Source organism: Rutidosis leptorrhynchoides, chromosome 7, assembly GCF_046630445.1.
Source record: "Rutidosis leptorrhynchoides isolate AG116_Rl617_1_P2 chromosome 7, CSIRO_AGI_Rlap_v1, whole genome shotgun sequence".
In the NCBI taxonomy this organism is placed as follows: Eukaryota; Viridiplantae; Streptophyta; class Magnoliopsida; order Asterales; family Asteraceae; genus Rutidosis; species Rutidosis leptorrhynchoides.
Window position 1 is genome coordinate 182,141,427 of NC_092339.1, and position 23,870 is coordinate 182,165,296.

The window sequence follows — 23,870 nt, forward strand, 5'->3', positions numbered from 1 at the left end:
TTTGCTTATGGTTTGATTCAATTACTCCATAAGTATTTATTTATTTTATTTATATTATTATTATTATTATTATTATTATTATTATTATTATTATTATTATTATTATTATTATTATTATTATTATGATTATTATTATTATTATTATTATTATTATTATTATTATTATTATTATTATTATTATTAAGATTAATATTATTATTAATCTTATTATTATTAGTAGTATTAATATTATACATAAAATACTACGACGAGGTCTTGAGCGTGTCACTTTTAAAATGGGTTTTCAAGCGGGATAGAGCTAAGGAAATTATGGGAAATGTTCGGGGGTATATTTATGAATCAAACCTAGTGTTTATCATCTCTGTTGCGTCTACTTACTTTTCTACAATATTGAATCACAATATTGATACGTGAGCATTCATATTTTATCTTTTGTATATTAATTGTGTACCCATGTCTAGTGCTCGAGTATATATATTTATGCATGCTTGTATGCTAAATTTTGTCGTTAAATAGTTTATAATAGATCACGAATTAAATACATATATTACTGGTAAAAGGTATATGATATATATGTTTTTGGAAACTGGCGAAAAATCAATAACTTTTCATTTAGATATCGAATAGTTTCGATGAACGGATTAAAAGATATGATCAATTGAATTATAATTGACGTTAATTGGAATTGCTTTTGAATCTGCAATTAATATTTAAACAACTTGTTTGTAAGATTGATAAATTGGATTTTTGAATATTACCAACCGAGTAAATGAATCCTTATATAAGGTACGTCTTGTTTTGTTAAACTATTGTCAAAATTGACCTTTTGAAACGACTTTGGATAACTTTTGTATGTCGATCTTGAGCATTAGGATTGTGATACACTATGACCTGACCTAGCTTGATAAACATTTATTGACCAACATATGTTCTCTAGGTTGAGATCTACGGTTATTTGGTAATCTGAGTTTCGGTCACATTTTGGTGAATGACTTTATATGCTGCTAAGGTGAGTTTCATTTGCTCCCTTTTTAAATGCTTTTGAATTATATATTTTTGGGCTGAGAATACATGCACTTTATTTTAAACACAATGGATACAAGTACATACTAAACTCTACACTGAGTTTGAACCGAAAATCCCTTAGCTTTGGTAACTAGTAACTGCCAATTATAAGAGCTGGTGGGCGCGAGTAGTAGTATATGGATCCATAGGGCTTGACATCCCCATCTGTTCCAGGTATAGAAACCCTAGCCTGAACTATAAAACAGACGTATGCTATTTGAGTTTAGTACACGTTAGATTGCGTGTATTGTACATGTTGGTTGCATGTACGTTAAAACAGGGGTACTTATTATAACGTTAAAGTTTAGCTACCAGGGTGCTCAATTTTGTAGAATATTTTGATAAACGTTTCTGGATGAAACAATTGAAATCTTGTGATCCACCTTTATATACAGATTATGCGAAACACTAAAACTATGAACTCACCAACCTTTGTGTTGACACTTGTTAGCATGTTTATTCTCAGGTTCCCTAGAAGTCTTCCGCTGTTTGCTTATATGTTAGACAAGCTATGTGCATGGAGTCTTACATGGCATATTTATCAAGGAAACATTGCATTCACCAAATCATCACCATGTATCTTATTTTGACTGCATTGTCAACGGAATTACTATTGTAAACTATTATTTACGGTGATTGTCTATATGTAGAATTCATCAGATGTCGAAAACCTTTGATTTAAACATTCATTTATGGTGTGCCTTTTCAAAAGAATGCAATGTTTACAAAACGTATCATATAGAGGTCAAATACCTCGCAATGAAATCGATGAATGACGTGTTCGTCCATATGGATTTGGAGCGATGGTCAAAATATGTCTGAGTTTTATTTGTCCGGGAAAACAGGAACACATATTCATAGCAGCAGCAGTTTAGATGGGTATCACGAATAGAAGTAGTAACAGTAGATTGTTCGTTTTGGATATAGAAACAGAAATAATAGACGGATTATCATCTGCAGTATCTATAGCAACAATGAAGAAGAAATTGGAAATTCACAATTGTAATTAATAGTGGTCTTACGATGGTTATTTTCCCGGCGGTGTTAAACAGAAAATAGCAGTGATGATGACTGATGAAAGTGGTTATTTCAAGGTGTTCCATGGCTGCAAGATAGAACCAAACAGTAACATAAATTTACGATGGTTTAAGGTAGTTGTGACTTCTCATGGTGATGATAATGGTGGTTGTGGTGTTCTTGTGTATGTATTTATATAGAGAAAGAGTTCGTAAAGGTGGTGGTTTAGTTGGCCGTTGTTCATTGAAATAAAACATAAGTTCGATCAGAAGAATGATTGTTAGCGTGTACGTGGGTTTTAGAGGGTGCTTAAATGGGTGATGATTTTATGGAATGGTGATAGTGTAAAGGTGGTGGGGATGGTGAGATCATGGTGTCGTTGTGGTGGTTATCAAGGGTTGAAGAACAAGGTGGTTGATCATCATCGAATAGCAACTAATATTGTGTTTGTTTCGATCTAGTGCAGCAACAGGCCATCACAGCAGCAGACTTTACGGGGTTGATGTGGGTTAGCCGATGATTATGGCTTCGGTTTTGGTGGTGTTTGAACTTGATACAAAGACGGATACATGGTTTCAGTTGATGAAGCAATTTGTGAGGTAGTGGTAGTTTAAATGGTGGAGATAGGTGAGAGTTGTAGCTCGATTGAAAGCAGGAAAGAAAAAAAAATATAGTTTGAGTGGTGGGTTTGGTTGACACTATATGTGTCATGTATATATAATAAGAGAGATAGATTGGCAAAAGTAAAACAGTAACGTACAATAATCAAATGAATTCACGGATTCATAAATGTGTGGTCTTTATGTAATTCTTAAAGTGGTAAGGTGAGAAATTATTGGCTTGGTGATCTAACACGAGTGGTAGTATACATCTAACACAAAGAAATAAGGGGATGGTGTATGTCTCCCAAAAGTTAAAAATAATGTAATGTAATATTTGTATGTATATGGTGTTGGTGTAATATGTCAATCACAAAACAAAACAAAAAATAGAAAAACGAGTATGAGTGATAATAGTTGGTGATGATGAGTTATTTGTTTTGCATTCCTATAACTCATATATATATATATATATATATATATATATATATATATATATATATATATATATATATATATATATATATATATATATATATCAATGAAGTTGATGAATTATTAGAAAAGAAAATAAAACGTATAGTGATACAGGAAAGCCACAAAGGAAATTGTTTGTATACATATGGACATTACTTTTACTTTACGGATATAATATCATACTCTGTTGTTAATCAGTGGCGGATAAAAGACTTTGAGAAAAATCCCAAAATTTTATATTAAATAACAAATATTTATTCTAATCATTTTATAACAAAAAGGTCATTAATAGTTTAAATTTATTAAATAAAAATTAAATCATCTGTCCGCTCTCGATCCAGGGTAAAATATAAAAAAAAGTTAAAATTTAATAATTAGGTCCTAAATACATTTTTAGTTAGCCTAAAATTTATAGAACTCATTTTCGGATCACCGTTTATTTTAAAATCATATAAGTTCGAATTTAACTTGCTTAATATCAGTCGGAACATCAAATGAGTTTTACAATCATTAAATATTTATTTTTAATATACCTTATTTATATATAGATATAATTTAAATAATAATTATTGTAATATCCTATTTTTATTTTTATTTCACATAATTACTTATAACAATAACATATAATATTTCAAATTACATTTCAAATTAATATATATATATATATGTATATATATATATATATATATATATATATATATATATATATATATATATATATATATATATATATATATATATATATATACACAATTAGTTGTTCGTGAATCGTTGAGAATGATCGAAAGTCAAATGAATATATGAAACAGTTCAAAATTTTTGAGACTCAACCTAACAGACTATGCATATCGTGACAAAAATATTAAATCGTATCGAGAATTTGGTTTAAAATTAGTCGAAATTTTCCGGGTCGTCACAGAAGACTTGATTTTTATCATCATAAAAAGGTTCCAAGTAAGTGAGATCTACAATAATAGCTTAGATCTTCAAGTATCAAGAAACCCTAAGCTAGAAAGCTTGGATCTTTACAAGATTAATGAGACCATAAGCTAGAAAGCTAAGATCTAGTAAAAGTAATGAGACCATAAGCTAAAAAGCTTAGATCTTTAACAAAATAATGAAACCCTAAGCCAGAAAGCTTGGATCTGTAATATTCTTGAAGATCCTTAAAGCAAAAGGCTAGATCTTCAAGTTTCATGAAGATCATAAACACAAGTTTTGATCTTTTTAACAAAATAAAGGGATCATAAGCTAGAAAACTTAGATCCAACAAAGTAATGAAGATTCAAAGCTAAAAATCTTGAATCTTTCATGTTCTTGAAGGATTCAAATCAAAGTTAGAATCTTCAAGATATAACAAGATCAAGAAGCTAAAAAGCTTGATCCTTTAATGATGATGATGATGTCGTGTAGAAGAAGAGAAGAAGAAGAAGAAGAAGAAAATTTAAACTTACAATTTTTAGTGTGAGAAAGACTAGAGAGAGAATTAGAGAGCAAGTGTGTGTAAAATGTGAATGAGATCAAGTGTGAAATGGGAGAAATGAGCTTGGTATTTATAGTGGTGGTGAGGGTGTTTGGCCGTGGGCATGGGGAGGGGACAAGGGGACACCTTTTTGCTTATTGGTGGTCTAAAGGTGGTGCTTATTGTTAGGATCCTATGCAACATGTTTGGTAATGGTTAACAAAAATGCTAGTATGTTGGCTCATATTAATGGGTTTTTGTCTTACATTATAATGGGTCATAATCCATTTAAAATTGGGATAACTTAAAAGTCCAATAACTAAAGTAGGCTGGGCTTAAGTCCAATAAGGTAGAAAGTCCAACAAGACTAACTAGTGTGCATTAGTAAATTACTAAGCATAATTAAGCAACCAATAAGCCATGTAATTGTCATTAGAAAATAACAATTAGTTTCACGTAGTCATAATATTCCAATTATGACCAAAATTAATCGTGTACAGGGTACATAGCTCGTTCTAAACGTCCAGTGATACCAACGGTCATAAAAACATTCGAGGATCAAGTTAAATAACTATGTACTTAAAAACACGTTTTAAAATATAAACGAAAGTAATCAACATGAATAATGATCCCAGAATATAATATAGCTTAGTACGCACAAATACGCCATTTCGTGAAAGTAATAAGCACAACAATATAAGTCGAAAAAGTTGGGTCGTTACAGAACCCATCCTCAATTCATCCAGAATAGGTGATGGCTGATTGGTTGATCCATTCCAGTTACACTGCTTTCGGAGCTCGAGTGGAAATCCATATCGGAATCCGAGGTACTTGAACTGGTTGCAGAATTCGTCTTACACGGTTAGATAAAAGATATTCGATATGAAATGATTTTCGGATATCGGATGATATTCTAATTACATAGAATACCTATATATAGTACAGAAGATCCCGTAGATTACGGAGGAACTTTCGAAAGCTGTCAGGCAAAGTTTATAGTAACAGATACGCTAAGATACAAATTTATCTATACACTATCTATGCAATGAATGCAGTAAGACGTGTCTAGATTAGGAATGATAAGCAGGTAATTTCCGACATGACATGATAAACAAAACTTTTGACATGCAGACATGATCGAAGTCCAAACTCACTAATGCATCTTAACAACTATCAGTTAGACACACTAATGCAAGACCTGGTTCGCTAAGACCACCGCTCTGATACCAACTAAAATGGCCTGTTCATATCGATTATAAATGTTTCATAATAATTGGCTTCAATGCGAGGTATTTGACCTCTATATGATACGTTTTACAAACATTGCATTCGTTTTTAAAAGACAAACTTTCATTACAACGAAAGTTGACAGGTATGCATACCATTTCATAATATATCCAAACTATAAATTACTTAATAATAATCTTGTTGAACTCAACGACTCGAATGCAACGTCTTTTGAAATATGCCATGAATGACTCCAAGTAATATCTTTAAAATGAGAAAATGCACAGCGGAAGATTTCTTTCATACCTGAGAATAAACATGCTTAAAAGTGTCAACCAAAAGGTGTGTGAGTTCATTAGTTTATTATCAATAATCATTTCATAATTTTAATGGACCACAAGATTTTATTTTCATATATAACCTGCGGGAACACTCATCTGCAAAAATTATCATACATGAACACTCATCTGTATAAAAATCATTCATACTATTGAACACCTGGTAATCGACATTAACAAAATGCATCTAGAATATCCCCAAATATACAGGAACACTCATCTGTATAATATAAAAGTCGAAGTACTAAAGGATCCATAACCTGGATGGGGTTTGTTAGGCCCAATAGATCTATCTTCAGGATTCGCGTCAATTAGTGGCGTTCACTAATTCTTAGGTTACCAGACTAAAATAGGGATATCCTGTATAATAATTTAGTCGTAGAATGTTTTTAAGTACTTGTATCTATTTCGTCAAACATTTATAAAAGCAGCGCATGTATTCTCAGTCCCAAAAATATATATTGCAAAAGCATTTAAAAAGGAAGCAAATGAAACTCACGATACTGTATTCCGTAGTAATTACGCATATGACGGCACTGAACAAGTGCAGGGTTGGCCTCGGATTCACGAACCTATATTAATTATATATATTAAAACATATAACAAGTTATATATTAATATTATTAATATATTCATTAAATTTAATGATTCGTATGTTATATTAATAAATAAATTACATATAGTTATTTTATATATTTTAAATAAATAACTAACATTTATCTATTAGATTTTTATTAAAGTAATTAATATATGTATTTTATTATAAATATGTACGTTAATGTTAATGTTTAGAAATATTATATAATGTTCTAAAATTAATAATTATATATATGGTTTTATAATATCTTTAAAATGTGTTAATATATTATTTGTAACCTTATTATATAAAAATAATATGTAATAGTTATGATATATGTAATAAATATATTTTTATATAAATATCATTTAGTCGTTAAAATAATAATTATAAAAATATGATAATAATAATAATATTGATAATTTATTTTAAATTGCAACTTAATCATTTTTATATTAATATTTGTATATATATAATCTTTATATTTGTAATCATAATAATAGTGTTTATTAATAATAATAATAATAATATTATAATAATAATAATAATAATAATAATAATAATAATAATAATAATAATAATAATAATAATAATAATAATAATAATAATAATAATTTGATAATTCAAATAATAATTTTTAATAAAAATGGTATTTCCGTAATAACGATGCTTTTAATAATAATGATAATTAAATATTAGTAATAAATTATCTTAATAATAAAACTTACTAATAATAATAATAATAATCATAATAATGATAAAATAATAATAATTTATAATAAAATGATAATTCTATTAAAAAATTGATAATTTTAACAAAGGTAATAATTTTAGTAATAATATTAATGATAATAATTTTAATAATCATTTTGATAGTTATACTAACATTAATGTAATTGATAATTCTAACTATGATAATAGTGATAATTATATCGTAATCTTACCAGTATCTTAACTAAATCATCATACTTATACTTGTTATTTCATAATCATCTTATTTAGTAACTTTTAGTCCACTTCCATATCATATTCATAATCATACCAATAATAATAATAATAATAATAATAATAATAATAATAATAATAATAATAATAATAATAATAATAATAATAATAATAATAATAATTTTGATGATAATAATACTAGTTTTAACGCTAATGATACTAATAATAATAATAACAATAATACTTAATGGTAATGATAAAAGGTGGTAACAATAATAATACTAATGATGATAATAATAGTGGTAATAATAATAATAATAATATTAGTAAAATAATTGAAAATGGGATCGTCACTCATGTATCAATATTGTGATTCAATATTGCAGGAAAGTACGCAAATGCAACGGAAATGATAAACGCTAGGTTGGTCTCACGAACAATAACCACGAACATTACCCATAACCTCCATAGCTATAACCCATAATTTCTTTTGCTTTATCCCGCTCAAAAAACCCGTTTGAAAATAACTCGCTCATAACTCCGTCGTAGTATTTTATGTATAATATACTAATAATAATAATACTAATACTAATACTAATAATAATAATAATAATAATAATTATTATTATTATTATTATTATTATTATTATTATTATAATATAAATAATAATAATTATTATACAGAGGGAGTAGGATAGATATATGGATATGTGTGTGTCTCGGAACCAAATTTCGATCGAGCTTTATAGAGTTTTTGCCACCAGCCCCCCATGCGATCGCATGGGTTTCATGGGTAATGGCCATGCAATCGCATGGCCTGTAAATCCAACTCTCGATCTTTTAACTTATATTGCCGACATTTTTAATATAATTATATATATATATATATATATATATATATATATATATATATATATATATATATATATATATATATATATATATATTAAATCTTTATAATTATATTTATATATATATATATATATATATATATATATATATATATATTCTTGAGCATAGCTGACTTGTACTTTTAGTTTCGTTGAGTTGTATGTTGACACTCGACTTATGTCCTGGTTCCGGATTTTCGAACGTCCTTTCGTACGCTCAAAAAACTTGTACTTTACGTTACGCGACAAGTACCTTTATCAATAATTAGACTTAATTCACCAATAACTATATCACTCGAAGTGTAACTTATTCACTTAAGTGTTTTGATCATTTGCTTCTATAAATCATTGTCTCGCTATTTATTAATATTTATTAATCTATAATAGTATTATTTTAAATCAAAATGTTTTATAACTAAGTTAATATTATATTTTATCACATTGTAAAATATATATTTTCATTTAGAAATATAAATTTGTATATATTATATGTATTTGAAATATAATATTTAGGTTTTCAAAACTACTTATTTTCAAAATCATTTCATTAAAAGGTTTTAATAATAGAAATTGTTATATCATAAAATGTTTCCATTTAATAACGTAAAATCATATAGTATGTGATTCATAACGGTTTCCAGTTTTTAACTTACAGTTTGTTTGTAAATTTTAGAGTTAAGTCTAATGGATAACTAAAGGTATGAAATCATCTTAATGTAACCTGTCGAAAGGGTTTATCTTGACGACAAACATTATCCTACTTATTTACATTAATATCATGATAGCTAAATAATTAACTTATCAAAAGACACGAGGAAATTATTGTAAACGTATTGAAAGTTAAGCAGGAATCTCCACTAACTTTTGACTAGTTACAGTTAATTGACACTTTGTTCTCACTTGTAGATTACATTACCAATTATTCCAAATACCGTTAAAAGAAAAAGATTTCTCAAATCAATGTGGACCTTACAATAGAGACCCGTAACCATCTCATAATGTTCATGAAATTGATAAAAGATAAAATATCTTCTAATTTAATCATTTGGTATTATCTTTTAACTCCGTAGTTAAATATATCAAATAGCTATTCAAACCAATAAGTTTAATGTATGGTATCATACACTTAATATTTTGTTAACATTTTCAATTAATATATATATATATATATATATATATATATATATATATATATATATATATATATATATATATATATATATATATATATATATATATATTTATATATACACATACATATCTATTTACATATAATTGTTCGTGAATCATTGGGAATAGTCGAAGGGTAATTGAATATATGAACACAGTTCCAAAATTTTCGAGACTCAACATTACAGACTTTGCTTACCGTGTCGAAATCATGTAAAAATTAAATTTGGTCGGAAATTTCCGGATCGTCACAGTTGTTACGTGCTAGATGTACTCCGGGAAAAATAACGTATTTCGATCTTGTTGTCAAATCGGCCAATTTCAACTTTAACGAATAAACTGTACAAATTGGTTAAACTAATTTCTTTCAAATCTTTGTAGAAGATATTTAAACTTTTTATTAGATTTCTCTAATTGGAATTGTATTACTTTGAATTTTTATGATTTTGTATAAATATATTGCTATGACTGCGCCCACTGAAAATGACACCGTGAAAGTTGAGTGTATCTTGAGTTTTGTGAGTGGTTAGATGACATGATAAGACTTTTTAGAAAGCATACTATATGATACTTTGATCTGGAAGTTTACATGATGCCATGATTCTTGTGCTATGAGATATGAGTAGCACTATACGTATGATCATGACACGCTTAGTGAAAAGTCTGTGAAATTTTGTATGATACTATAAAGCGGTTAAATTTTGTTATATTACAAGTGTGTAATGTTTCACCTTGACCTATATGTGTTGACTTGGATTAAATGTATGCATGTTGTGTAGTGCTTAGTAGTGTCACGTGCTAGTTGGATGAAACCAAGTAGTGACACTATCGTTTCACTAAACACTACAATGTTACTAAATGTTACTACCATATTGAAAATGTTGAACCTTATATTATGTTGTTAATCTGAGTTGACCCTTGACTTTGACCTTTTGACTTTGACCTTTGACTTTGACTTTTGACTTTAACTTTTTGATTTGACTTTTGTTGACTTTTACATGTCGGTCTCGAGCATTTGGATTGTGATACACTATGACCCGACCTATTATTTAGACATTATTTGACTCACTTATGTATATTTAGGTGTTTACTTTTGTTTATCGTGAGTACTTGAACACTCGTTGTTGTAGAATCTTTTTGCTGAGCAACCAACGTAAGTTGTAGTCCCGTTTTACTTTACAAATTTTGGGATGACAGTACATACACTTTTCTTTTACGTAATAGACACAAGTGCTTAAATATATTCTACATTGAGTTTGATTCAGGATTCCCTTAGTTTTGGTAACTAGTAACTACCGGTTTTTCAACTGGTGGGCGTGAATACATATATATGGATCCATAGGGTTTTAAATCTCTGTCCGGGCTATCCGCGATAGTATTTAATGGGTGTATATTATTTAAGGGTGGTATACGCGAAGCGGTGTATTTTATTACATGAGTACTTTTTATTTACTTTAAGTTTACTTATTGGGTGCTCAATATTTGTAGAAACTTTTAATAAACTTTTGATGAACTTATTAAATATGTTTTCTAGCATGGAAATCTTATGGTCTGTCTTTAATATTATTTGCGATATTAAACATATAACTCACCAATATTCGTGTTGAATTTTTAAGTGTGTTTATTCTCAGGTATTTAAAGTGCTTTTGCTGTTAGTTGCTATTTGCTCAAGGTGCTGCGTGGAGTCTTAAATGCCATGTTTTCAACTATTTTGCATTCACATGTTACATACTTTGTTTTGGTTTTTGAACAACATTGACTTTCTAGTCAACTTACTACTTGTGAAAGTTTCCATTTTAGCAACTTAGTACTTTTGGGAATTGACTATTCTGAATGATTGCTCATGTTTGGAAAACTCTTTTATCAAGGAATGCAAACTTAACTTTATTTAAAATGTTTCATATAGAGGGCATAACCTCGCTATGGGATTGTTAGTTAGCGTACTGCGTCAATAGCGATTTTGACGGCTCATTACAAAATATGGGCCAAAACCTAAATAAAGTTCACAACACTTGTTTCACATACAAGTCTTCTGCAAAATGCCTCTCCACGGCAGTTACAATCTCCATCAATACAAGGGTTTTTACCTAATATCTCGTAGGGTTCTTTCCCTTTTGCCGTCGATAGATTCTGACTATTGACCGGTGGGCAATTCGTTGACCACCCTCCCGAGATCATCATCTCGGGTACGGGTTATCACGGTAACCAGATCGAAGGTTAACGACCATGGCGCCTAAAAAAACCCCTCTCATATTATTGTTTGTAGATATGTTTCCCTCAAAAAATATATGCATGAACACTGGTGCTGATTTTGCTAACAAAGCTGACTAACGTGCTATTGCGAATTGCGGAAATCATATGTCAAATTTGGTTGGAAAGCTAAGTGTTATGTGCACATTTATAGACCATGTTGAACCATTTATATAAATGAAACTTATAATATTATTAAAAACGTACAAAATAACATTTATTTCATAATTTATTACTCTGTATTTTTTAGGATGATCATCCACGTGGAAAGGCTTTAAAAGATCTTTACATCACGTCAAAACAACAAGCAATGACTTTATTCAGGATTCACAACTACCTCCGCAGATTAATTAATAATATTACAATAGAGCAAAAATGGGTTACTATTTCTCAATAGTAACCCAAAATATTTTAATCGTTAAATATAAAATATCACAGCTAAATAACAAGTATAACAGTGGTGCAGTGGTTTGGAGTGTTTGTTTGTGAGTGGAAGTACCTGGGTTAGAATCCCATGGAAACCTCTTATTTCTTACTTTTTTTCCCAGGGCCAGCCCATTTACTTGTTACTTGCATTAAATAACATGTGAGATACTCGATCGAACAAATGACAACTACATCACCAGAGTTGCATTATCGAATTGAAAATTATATATCAAACCGTTTATTATAGACAAATCGATGCTTAGTACTACATTTGATTTTAAATATATTATTTGATTTGACAACAATAAAACTTACATTTGTGTTATCATGTTTGAACGTCTTCTTTATATCGCTTTATGACGTTAACTCGCAATTTTTTTCGGGTCTTTAACTAGTTATAATTATATTTTGATAATAAATTTCTAATGTGAATTTTAGATTCTAAATCTAAATCTATATTTTACATTATAATAATCTAACAGTAACGAGATAATAATGTTAACTTCATTGGTGTAATTTAGAATATATATGAGTTGAAATTTGGATTTAAAATAAATAAAGTAATCATAATCATATTGGTAAATTCATATTTAATACTTTAGTTATTTAATTTGAAATTAGACGATAATAAAAGTAATCATGGGTTGGACCCATTAGATGAGTGTTTTGGACTCACTTTTAGGCGTAATCCATTGGTCCATAAGGTTCAAATAAATTAGCCCAAAGTCCTTTTTTTCTCATTCGCTTCATCCCCATGTCTTTGCATAGTTGATCGTTGTACCATATTTCTAAAGTAGTAATGGATGATCGATGTTCATATTCTCCACATGATTCCTTCATATATTTGTCCCATTTCGCGACATCTTTTTGCATATCTTTTATACTCGGTAACTTGAACGCACCTTCAAGAAGTGTAGTTAACCACCTAGACCTCATCTCCGAGATGAAAAGGTTCGATAAACAGTCAGAAAATCCAATTATTGCTAGTTGCGGAAATTGTGGATGAATGCATTCCCTGTTAACAATAATTAATTTTCATTTTTTCATTATCTTAATAAATGGACGATTATACTTTTTTCACCATCGAAATTGATAAATCCATGACAGTTTTGCATTATCTATTTGTCAAGTACCTAATAATTATGGAGGATCTATCAATTTTGATGGTGAAAATGAATCAATGTCTAGTTCATTCTTAATCTTGTCTAGGTTAATAAAAATAATCATAGCTAACCTGTAAAGTGGGAGTCGTGGTGAACCCCCGATAAGTTGAGCAAACATTTTTGATTGAAAAATATCTTTGAGCTTTTCTTCACCTCTGAATCCGGTAGCAAAAATAACCACGTCGGCTTCAATTTGTGTATTGTCGTGATCACACAAAATCCCTTTGTCGTAAAAGCTATAACTTGGAGACTTCTTCAGCTTGATGTTTCCTTTCTTTAAGGCATCAAAGAAGTCATGTGGATCCGGAATATAAAAAGCTAAGCTTGAGCGGAGGTCCTTTGAAAAGCTCTGTTGTGGGACCATGTCAAATTTGGACAGCGGAAACTTCTTTTTCATCTCGCTTTCGACAAGTTTTGAGACGCCCCAACGCTTTTTGATTTCGTCACACGAGCAAATTAGATGAGGTTTTGAGAGTCACATAAATTAACAAAATAAATATAGGTAATAATAAGAACATAAGACATTGGCAAATTGAGTTTCTTAGCCCAATATATTATTACTCAAAATTTTAAAGGCAATGCCCCAAAATTGTAGTCTATGAAGATTAAACTCGGGTATTCACCGGAGATTCTAACGCCACCATCAAAGTACCCTTGTGGTTACTAACTAATTATTAGAATATGTATATTAGGATTCCGACCCAATTGTATAGACAAGCTCAGTCCATTATGGTTAATTAGGTTTATTTTGAGTTTCGTTGGTATCTATATATAGTTGATGAATAACACATAATAACCTACGGGTTCTTTTATCTTATATGGTATCAGGCCTTACAGTCCTATCTTTTCTTTCTTTGCCGCCGCCACCAAAATTCGGTTTGCCGCCGCCACCAAAAATTGGTCTGCCGCTGCCACCGAATACCGGTATGCCGCCGCTTTTCTTGCTTCTTTCTTTTCGCGCTCCCGTTGCGAATTTACTATTTTCCTAATTTTGTTTTATCTATTCTTTTCTTCCTATTCCTTATATTTTCTCTTCTCCGATCGGTTATTGACCGACCATCTATTCGATATAATTTCTTCGCTGCATACATACACGTGTTTTCAAATTTTGTTTTTCCATCTCACAATACCACCTTGCTGTGATTTCCTATTATTTTACTTCGTATCTTTATTTTCTTTCTTAAATTTACGTTTTCATCCCTATTGTCTTTTACGGAGTATTTACAAATCTTCTATTTCCATCCAAATCTTTTCTATTTATATTCTATATTATCATTGTACGACCATATCTCCTTATTTTCCAAAATCTTTTCTATCAATTAAATATCCTGGAAATTTTTTTTTATTTTTTTTGCCTTTTATTTATATTTGTGATATGATTTTCCCGCTTTCTTTCCTTTAAAATATATATATATATATATATATATATATATATATATATATATATATATATATATATATATATATATATATATATATATATATATCTCTTAATTCCTAACTTTATGTTCTTTCCATATTTCAACTCTTACTCCATATTCTTTTTACTTCATCGTATCTTTTTCAATTTTTTTATTTTAATTATTCAACTTTTCAATTTCCTTTTTTAAAAAAAAACCTCGGATCCATATCACCTGTATTTCTTACTTCTTAACTTTCCTTGTTCGATCTTCTTTTAATAATGTTTCTCCCTCTTTTCATTTATTAAAAGAAAAAAAAATTGTCTATTCGGCCAAGAAGTCAAAACTACAAGTTTCAACATGAAGACTACGAATATATTTTAGTTTTACTATATATTCATAATGTTTATATCATTGTATCTTGTAATTATGTATATGTATTTACATTTCAGTTTTAGCGTCTGTAATTTCTTCCCGCTTAAAGGGAGTATTAGAATATGTATATTAGGATTAGTCCGACCCAATTGTAGACGGGCTCAGTACATTATGGTTAATTAGGTTTATTTAGGGTTTCGTTGTATCTATATATAGTTGATGAATAACACATAATAACCTACGGGTTCTATTATCTTATACTAATCCATCATTTACGATTGATTTTTCTTGTCTAATTGAATATCGAATGATATAGACGTATATACGAACCATAGAGCTTAACCTGGTTGGGCTAGAAACATAGTCCAATCCACCTTATTACCCTTACTTGAGTTACATACTAGATTTGCCAAGCCTAGTGAATGAATTAGATGTATATGAAAAAGATAAGTATGGACTTACTAGAGGTGAAAGTAATGTGGCTACTAGACTTAGCAGAAAACCTTCGCCGGGCTTATGAAACATAAGTTGTGAGACACGATTGAAGTATAATAGCATAATCGGGATTCCCCATGCGTTCCACGCCAGTAGTGGCCAGTGGTTACGTGTGAAAAGTATGGTGCAGGGATGTTCTGTGCCTGAAGCTGCTGAAAGTTAATCAGGAGTTAAATGAGATGGATAATAAAGATGTAATATGCAATGTAGAATTTATGCTGGCAAGCGCCAGCAAGGAGGCGTGTCAATTTTTAAGAGTCTCAAACTGTTAGTCCAATGTAGAATTTATGGCCAACTAAGTTTGCAATTTATCATGGTATCTTAATTATATATCATGGTTTATCATGGTATTATAAGTTTATAATCACTCATTTTCTTTTCGAAAAGCAAGCAAAAATTTTTATAAACACAAACACAACCAAAGTTTTACAGCGAGCAAAGATAATGCCCAATACAAGATACACGACAAAGGTTTGCGAGAAAGGAAAACCGAAAACGCACTAACAAGAATTACATTACATTAAAATAAAAGTTCGGATTGTTGATCCAAGTATGCCAATCTAACACCATACATTTAAACTTCTTATTTCTTTTGATATGATATATAAGTCTTTGGAATTTTTTCTAATGACACCAGATGTTATCCTTCCCAAGAAAGGAATCATTATTAACAGCACTAGGAATGAAGTCAGCGTTGGCAATCTGGTTTGGAAACATTGGGATTCCAACGTTCCACCACTCCCCACGGACGTTCCAAGGTTGGTGTTCTTGGTGTTTCATTTTCGACGAGGCACGCTGACATTGATTATTGATTTGATTTTATTTTTTTCATAAACTTATTTTCTTATTGTCCCAAATATGTATGTGTGGGACCATTTTAACTACTGAACACTGAACTTGGACACTGAACCGTTCATTTATTAAATCACTTCCAAAGTTCTACAAAACATTAAGCTGAACATTGACATTACAACGTCACCATTCTCGCTATATATCACATCGGTCTTTTTTATTGGGAGTGTGAAATCGAGTTAAACAAGTCAAAAATGGTGCAACTGAATCAAATCTCGCGACTAGGAAGATTATCTCGCGGTCGTGAGGGAAGAGCAGAAAAGCTAGAACCTTTGATCACTATCTCGCTATCGCGAGACTATGGTAGCTTAAAAACTCGCGATCGCAAAATTGTAGTTGGGCAGCCAGATTTGAATTTTGACTAGGACTCCTTGTTGTGTTGTGATTTTAACTCGTTTTACATAATAAATAACCCCATATATTGTATCTACGAATTTTAATAAAGAAATCTCTTTGGTTGACCGTGGATTAAGGTAATCTCATTGATTGCATATAACCACATTATATTCTCGTGTTTTTTGTTATTGTTTTCGTTCTTCGTGTTTATTTACTTTAATTCGTTTATTGTCAGCGGGTTTAATAACCGAGTGTTATCAGGTTATGTTAGGGCTCATCTAATCATTCCTAACAAGAGATTTTAGAGCCAAGCTATAGCCCGAATGTGGTGGACGACGTAGTGGGCGCACCCCTGAGGGCACGCAGCGACGTACCACACCCCTCGGTCATACACATCGATGAGTGGACTCAGCTATATTTCAAGGGGAAGCCTAAGAGCGACTTAGGTTTGATGAGAGGTTTGTTGTGCAGACCAAAGTCTCACATCGGACATGTGAAGAAACAAATGTATCCATATAAGTCTATGGAGAACTCACTTTACTTACTACTATCAATTGGTTTCATAGTACTTTGAACTTATAGGCTTATACATTGTAAATGTTGTTTGGATGTAAAGGGATCCTATAATTTTTAAATTATAGTTTTAAAAAGCCCACAGCATCCTAATGTGGCCTTTAGATATAAAAATAAAAACGGGGCCGTTGGGATAATAATACCAGATGCCCTTTTCAGTGAGGTTGTGTGTTTGTAATATATACGATTAAATAAACTGATCTTAGTTCGCCACTACTATCTTGCTAAAAACATAATTCAATTTAATAATACATATTTTAATCCCATTTGGTAATATATATATATATATATATATATATATATATATATATATATATATATATATATATATATATATATATATATATATATATATATATATATATATATATATATATATATATATATATATATAAAATTAAAAGATGTTGTTCTATCTTCTTCTTTGTTATTCGGAGTATTGTTTATGATATTTATAATTACACTTGCAAATGAAAGAAAAATCACTAGTATTATATCAGTAATCACTAGTATATTAACAAAACGTTTGATTTTGAGTAGTTTAAAAAATTATTCAATAAAAAACTGTTATTTCACACTAATTCCTAAGAAAGCCAACCCAATTGGTTTCAACGAATATCGCCCAATATGTCTAATCGGTAGCTACTATAAAATCCTCACCAAAATTCTTGCAAACCGCATCTCAAAAGTTATCCACAAATTAATCGGAATTGAACAAACCGCTTTCCTGAAAGGTCGAAACATCTTAGATAGTGTCCTAATCGCAAATGAAATAATAGATGAACTCAAAAGGAAGAAACAAAAAGGCCTCATTTTCAAAGTTGATTTTGAAAAAGCCTTCGATTGCATAGAATGGGACTTCCTTTTCGACACTATGAAATTCATGGGCTTCGGACCTAAATGGATCAGCTTTATTCGTGCTTGCCTCTCCTCGTCTTCCATCTCCATTCTCATTAATGGATCCCCAACCAGGGAATTTTCTCCCGGCAGGGGTATCCGTCAAGGAGATCCCATTTCCCCCTTTCTATTTATCATTGCCGCTGAAGGCCTTAACATCCTCACTAAGCGTGCAATTGCAAACGACCAATTCCGTGGCATCTGCGTTGGACACGACAAGATTGTGGTATCACACCTCCAATATGCGGATGACACTATCTTCTTTGGCGAATGGAGCAAACGCAATGCAAAGAATACCTCTAAATTATTAAAATGTTTCGAAAATATCTCCGGACTTAAGGTAAATCTTAAAAAAAGCAATCTTTACGGAATTGGGGTCCCGAAAAAGGATGTTGAGGAAATGGCTACTTATATCGGATGCTCGGCCGGCTCAACCCCTTTCACATACCTCGGGTTACCCATCGGCACTCCTTCCACAAAAGCCTCCACTTGGCAACCAATCATTGAAAAATTCGATAAACGTTTCTCCGACTGGAAAGCGAAATCCATATCTTTTGGTGGTCGCTTAACCTTAATCAAATCGGTCCTCACTAGCATCCCTTTATACTACTTTTCCCTATTTCATGCACCCATTAAAATAATTAACACACTCGAAACAAAACGAAGGAAATTTTTTTGGGGTGGAGCGGAAGCGGATAACAAAATTAACTGGATTAAATGGGAACACATCCTCTTACCTTATGAAAAAGGCGGGTTAAACATCGGGTCCTTAATTTGCAAAAACATATCTCTACTCTGCAAATGGTGGTGGAGATTCTTTAATGAAAAAAATGCACTTTGGGTTAAAATTATATCGAGCATTTACGGGGAGGGGGGGGGGGTTTCTACTAACGTTTTCTCAAGAAATGTTGCAGGTCGCACAATTTGGAATGAAATCATCAAAGCAGGGAAAACTGCGGACAGCTACGGAGCAAACTTCACAAATTCAATTTCCAAAAATATCGGAAATGGCTCAAACACCAAATTTTGGCATGACAACTGGTGCGGCACAGAAAAATTTTGTAATCAATTTCGAAGATTATTCATGCTTGAATCAAACAAAAACGTCACGGTTGCGGAAAGACTCAAGATAATCAACTCAACAACAACTACTTCATGGAATTGGTCCCGTACACCCAACGGTAGATGCCTCACCGAATTAACAGAACTAAATCACCTTATAGAAACAATCAGTCTCTCAGATAAGCCTGATACCTGGAAATGGAATCTTGACCAATCCGGCATATTTACAACAAAAGCATTAGCCACCATCCTCGACAACCTAAAACTTGATACACCATCTTCTACCTTTAAGACACCTAGAAATAAACTCTTACCCCAAAAAATTAACATCTTCATTTGGAGAGTTCTATACGGGATTCTCCCGACGCGCGTAGAACTCGACAAAAGAGGTGTTGATCTCGACTCAATTCTTTGCCCACTATGCAACCTACACACAGAGTCTATTGAACACATACTATTTCAATGCACGCTTTCAACATCTATCTGGAATTCAATCCTACAATGGTGGAACCTCCCCGTAGACACCTTCACCAATCTCCGTGACATAATCTTAAGTGATCAGTCCCTCACTACGCAACAAAATGGTTCCAACATTTGGCTAGCCGTTAAATGGGCATCCACTTACATCATCTGGAAATACAGGAATCTTAAGGTTTTCGGCAAAAAAGAATGGTGCACCGCCACAATTTTATCTGAAATCCAAACACAATCATTCGCATGGATATCCAAAAGACACAAAAAATCAACGGTTATGTGGCATCAATGGCTAATCAATCCCGTCTCATATATCTCCTCGAATCATCAAAGATCTGGCATTGGTTAATTGTAACATGTCCTTTACATAGTCCTAGTCGTTAGATCATTCTTGACTTGGTTGTCCATTTTCACTTGGTTAAATGGGGAGCGTCAACCGACTTTGTCATCGCAAGTGCGGTACTGTCTGGTTGCCTCTTCCCAGCTTGATGTCTCAAGTCCTGGGGTGTCTATGGCCTCCTCGTTCATGAATGTGTATAGTTTTCATATTCGGACTCATTAAATTGTATAGTTATAGTGCTTTGTAACTCTCCGATATATGAATAAAAGTTTTTTGCTTGCTTTTCAAAAAAAAAAAAAAAAACTGTTATTTTATCTCCATTCGTCTCAATATAATAGGCTTTATTTCTATTTTGGAATGTCCAAAATCAATTGTCCACTTTGTATTTCAATCAATTAAAAGAGATTATAGTGAAGAGAGAAGATATGTCATTGGTGGATAATAGGGTTAGTGAGATTTACTAAAACTGCGTGTTTTTTATCCGGTGACTATTAATTTGAGACCAGGGAACATTGGTATCTGACTAGTTTTGCGAGCCGACTAATCCTGGGGCGACTACCTATTTTATTTGCAGTCCAGAATCATCGCAGCTAAACCTTTGTTGCCATGAATGTAATTATACATATATGTGAACACAAAATCAAGTAACTAACCGTTGATGGACATACATTCTCTTGCAATATCAACTCCTGATTTCCCAAACCCCACGACGATAACTTTCTTCCCTTTCACAAACTCTACCGCTTGGTGGTTATCCATGGCTGCATATTCCATGGCGTGTATTGCCTGGCCTTTGAAAACATCAGGGCCTTTTCCGGCAGGAAATTTCGGCATGTTTGGAATGTCTTTGAATTTTCCCAAACATAAAATCACAAAGTCCATCGTGTAAATCTAGAAGCATTTTTAATTATGAAAAAATCAAAAATTCCGTTCCATTGTTTATGTAACTCTATTTTTTATGAATAATTTTTATTTCTTCGTGAAAAAGTAAGTTGGTGATGAATTCATACAGTCCGTTCCCGAGATTCGTAAAGAGATAGCATAAACAGATAAGGAAATAGTGATAATATAAAATGGAAAATTTTCAATTTGGAAGCAAATTAAATAGTGGATGGAGAACAAAGATATAGTGTAATAAATCATTAAATCTACTTTCTTTACTTTCTTTTGGAAAAAACTTAAACAAAATTTCATTTTACTTACCTTCTTTTCTTTTAAAAATACAAATAGTGAAATAAAATGTTTGAAACATAAATTTCATCCGGTTTTTGGTAATGATGGTGATATTTTCACCACTCAATTTATAGATTATTGTACAAATATTTAATACATACTACCATTTTTCACCAAATTAAATGGTGAAAATAACACTTAAAAAGTGTTATAGAGGCCCACAAACAATACACGTGTTTGCATGATGGATATTTAATGAAAAATTACAAATATTGAAATGATGATTATGTCAAAACCTTCTTTTTCGGTGACAATTTCGCAATTTAATGGTTAACTCGACAATATAGACAATTTTCACTTTAAAAAAACGTATTACCATTTACCATTTACCATTTAACACATACTACCTCTGTCATATTATATTGAGTTCACATTTGACTTTTAAATTTTTTTTATATTAACTTTAACAGTAAATATCTTTATATTTATTATATAATATTTGAAAAAATTTATATGAATAAATTAGATTTTATAATACGATTTTATTTATGTAAGTTTCATCAAAGCAAATAATATATAATACAAATAAAGAGTTGTAATCACTTGCATCCATAAATTTGCTTGAAAACAAAGGGACCAATGAAAACACGACATGTGGCGCAAAAATCACATGTGATTGAAAAAAAATTTCGAATTTTTTTTTTAAAATTCTTTTTTTTCGAAAAAAAATTTTCAGATTTTTTTTTTCAATTTTTTTTTTAAAATCATATGTGATTATGCATGTCAATCACATGTGATTGTAAACCCAATCACATGTGATTATGCATGGCAAATCCAATCACATGTGATTGTACAATTCAATCACATGTGATTGTGCAGGTAAATCACATGTGATTGTAAAAAAAAAAAAAAAAATTTGAAAAAAATTTTGAAAAAAAAATTTTAAATTTTTTTTTTTTGAAAAAAAATTTTTGAATTTTTTTTCAATCACATGTGATTTTCGCGACACATGTCGCGCTCTCATTGGTCCCTTGGATCTCAACTTAATTTATGGATTCAAATGAATATTCCTCTAAAAATATTTATGGTCAGAGTTGACGAAGAAAAAACTTTGAAAGTTAAATATAAACACTAGACGAAAGAGGAAAGAAGTAGTTTATAGCAAGTATACATACTTGGGTGGTGCCGGTTTTAGTGTTCTCGAAAGTGACACTCCACTTGCCGTGGGCCGGAAATGGTTCACCAGTGCCATTCCAAAGCGTGGACGTATCTAAAACCGGGCCATCATAGCTGATTCCCGTCACTCGAGATTGTAATTTGATGCGAGGTATAAGATCGAAGTGTGTAGCATAAGATCGAATGTAGTCTAGAGTTTGTTGTTGTGTTGGGAACTCATCTATGACACTCTCAGGCCATGGAAAATCAGAAAATTGAAAAAAAGGTTTGGGTAGTTGGAGCCTAGTGGTTTCGATCGTTTTTATCCAAACACCACCAATTTCAGATTCAGAGTCGAATACAATCGGATTAAAACCTTTTGAGAGACAATATTTACATGCAAGGAGACCGCTGATTCCGGCTCCAACGATGGCTATTTGTTTCTTTTGCATGTTTTCGGTTATTGGTTTCTGGAGTTGCAACCGATGTCTTATTATACAACCATTTCACCCACCAAATGCATTTAATTACTAATATTAAATAGTTTTATTATTTTTTCTTTTTTTGGAACAATAATTGTTTTAATTTATTTTTCAGCTAATTTGACATAAGCTACTATAACAATTAAAACGAGGATTAATGTAAAACATATTTAAATTATGTGAGTTATTCATGTGATATTATTGAATTTTGTAAACTCCAAGTTATCATGGAATTGAAGATAAGTCTTATATAGTAAATAAATATCTGTCTATTGCATTTTTGTAACTTAAACAATAAAAACAATAAAAACGTGAACGTCTAAAATATTGATTTTTGGAGCGATGCGATTCATTAAATAGTTACAAGATTTTTTTTTAAATAATACGTAGTACTTGATAATTAATAGTTACTCTCTCCGTCCCACCACAAGTGTTCACATTTTCATTTTGGGATGTCCCATTTCAAGTGCCCACTTTGTATTTCAACCAATGAGAAGATGTTATTCTGGAGATAGAAGATTTCTGATTGGTGGAGAATGAAGTTAGTGAGATTTTCTAAAACTGTGTGCAAAAGATAAGTGGACACTTGTGGTGGGACGGAGGTAGTAATAATTATAGTTTGACGATGAGTTTTTTTTAGCAACCAATAT

The 23,870-nt window shown here is 31.0% G+C and overlaps 1 protein-coding gene across 1 annotated transcript; it reads right to left on the reverse strand.

The window, feature by feature from the left end:
• Positions 1-13,026: 13,026 nt before the first annotated feature.
• Positions 13,027-23,190, reverse strand: LOC139858857 (probable flavin-containing monooxygenase 1). The gene is made up of 5 exons (XM_071847692.1): positions 22,759-23,190; positions 21,064-21,301; positions 15,844-16,019; positions 13,678-14,036; positions 13,027-13,458 (listed from the first exon to the last, which is right to left on the reverse strand). The coding sequence occupies exons 1-5, from the start codon at positions 23,188-23,190 to the stop codon at positions 13,122-13,124; spliced, it is 1,542 nt and encodes a 513-aa protein (XP_071703793.1). The 3' UTR covers positions 13,027-13,121.
• Positions 23,191-23,870: the final 680 nt, after the last annotated feature.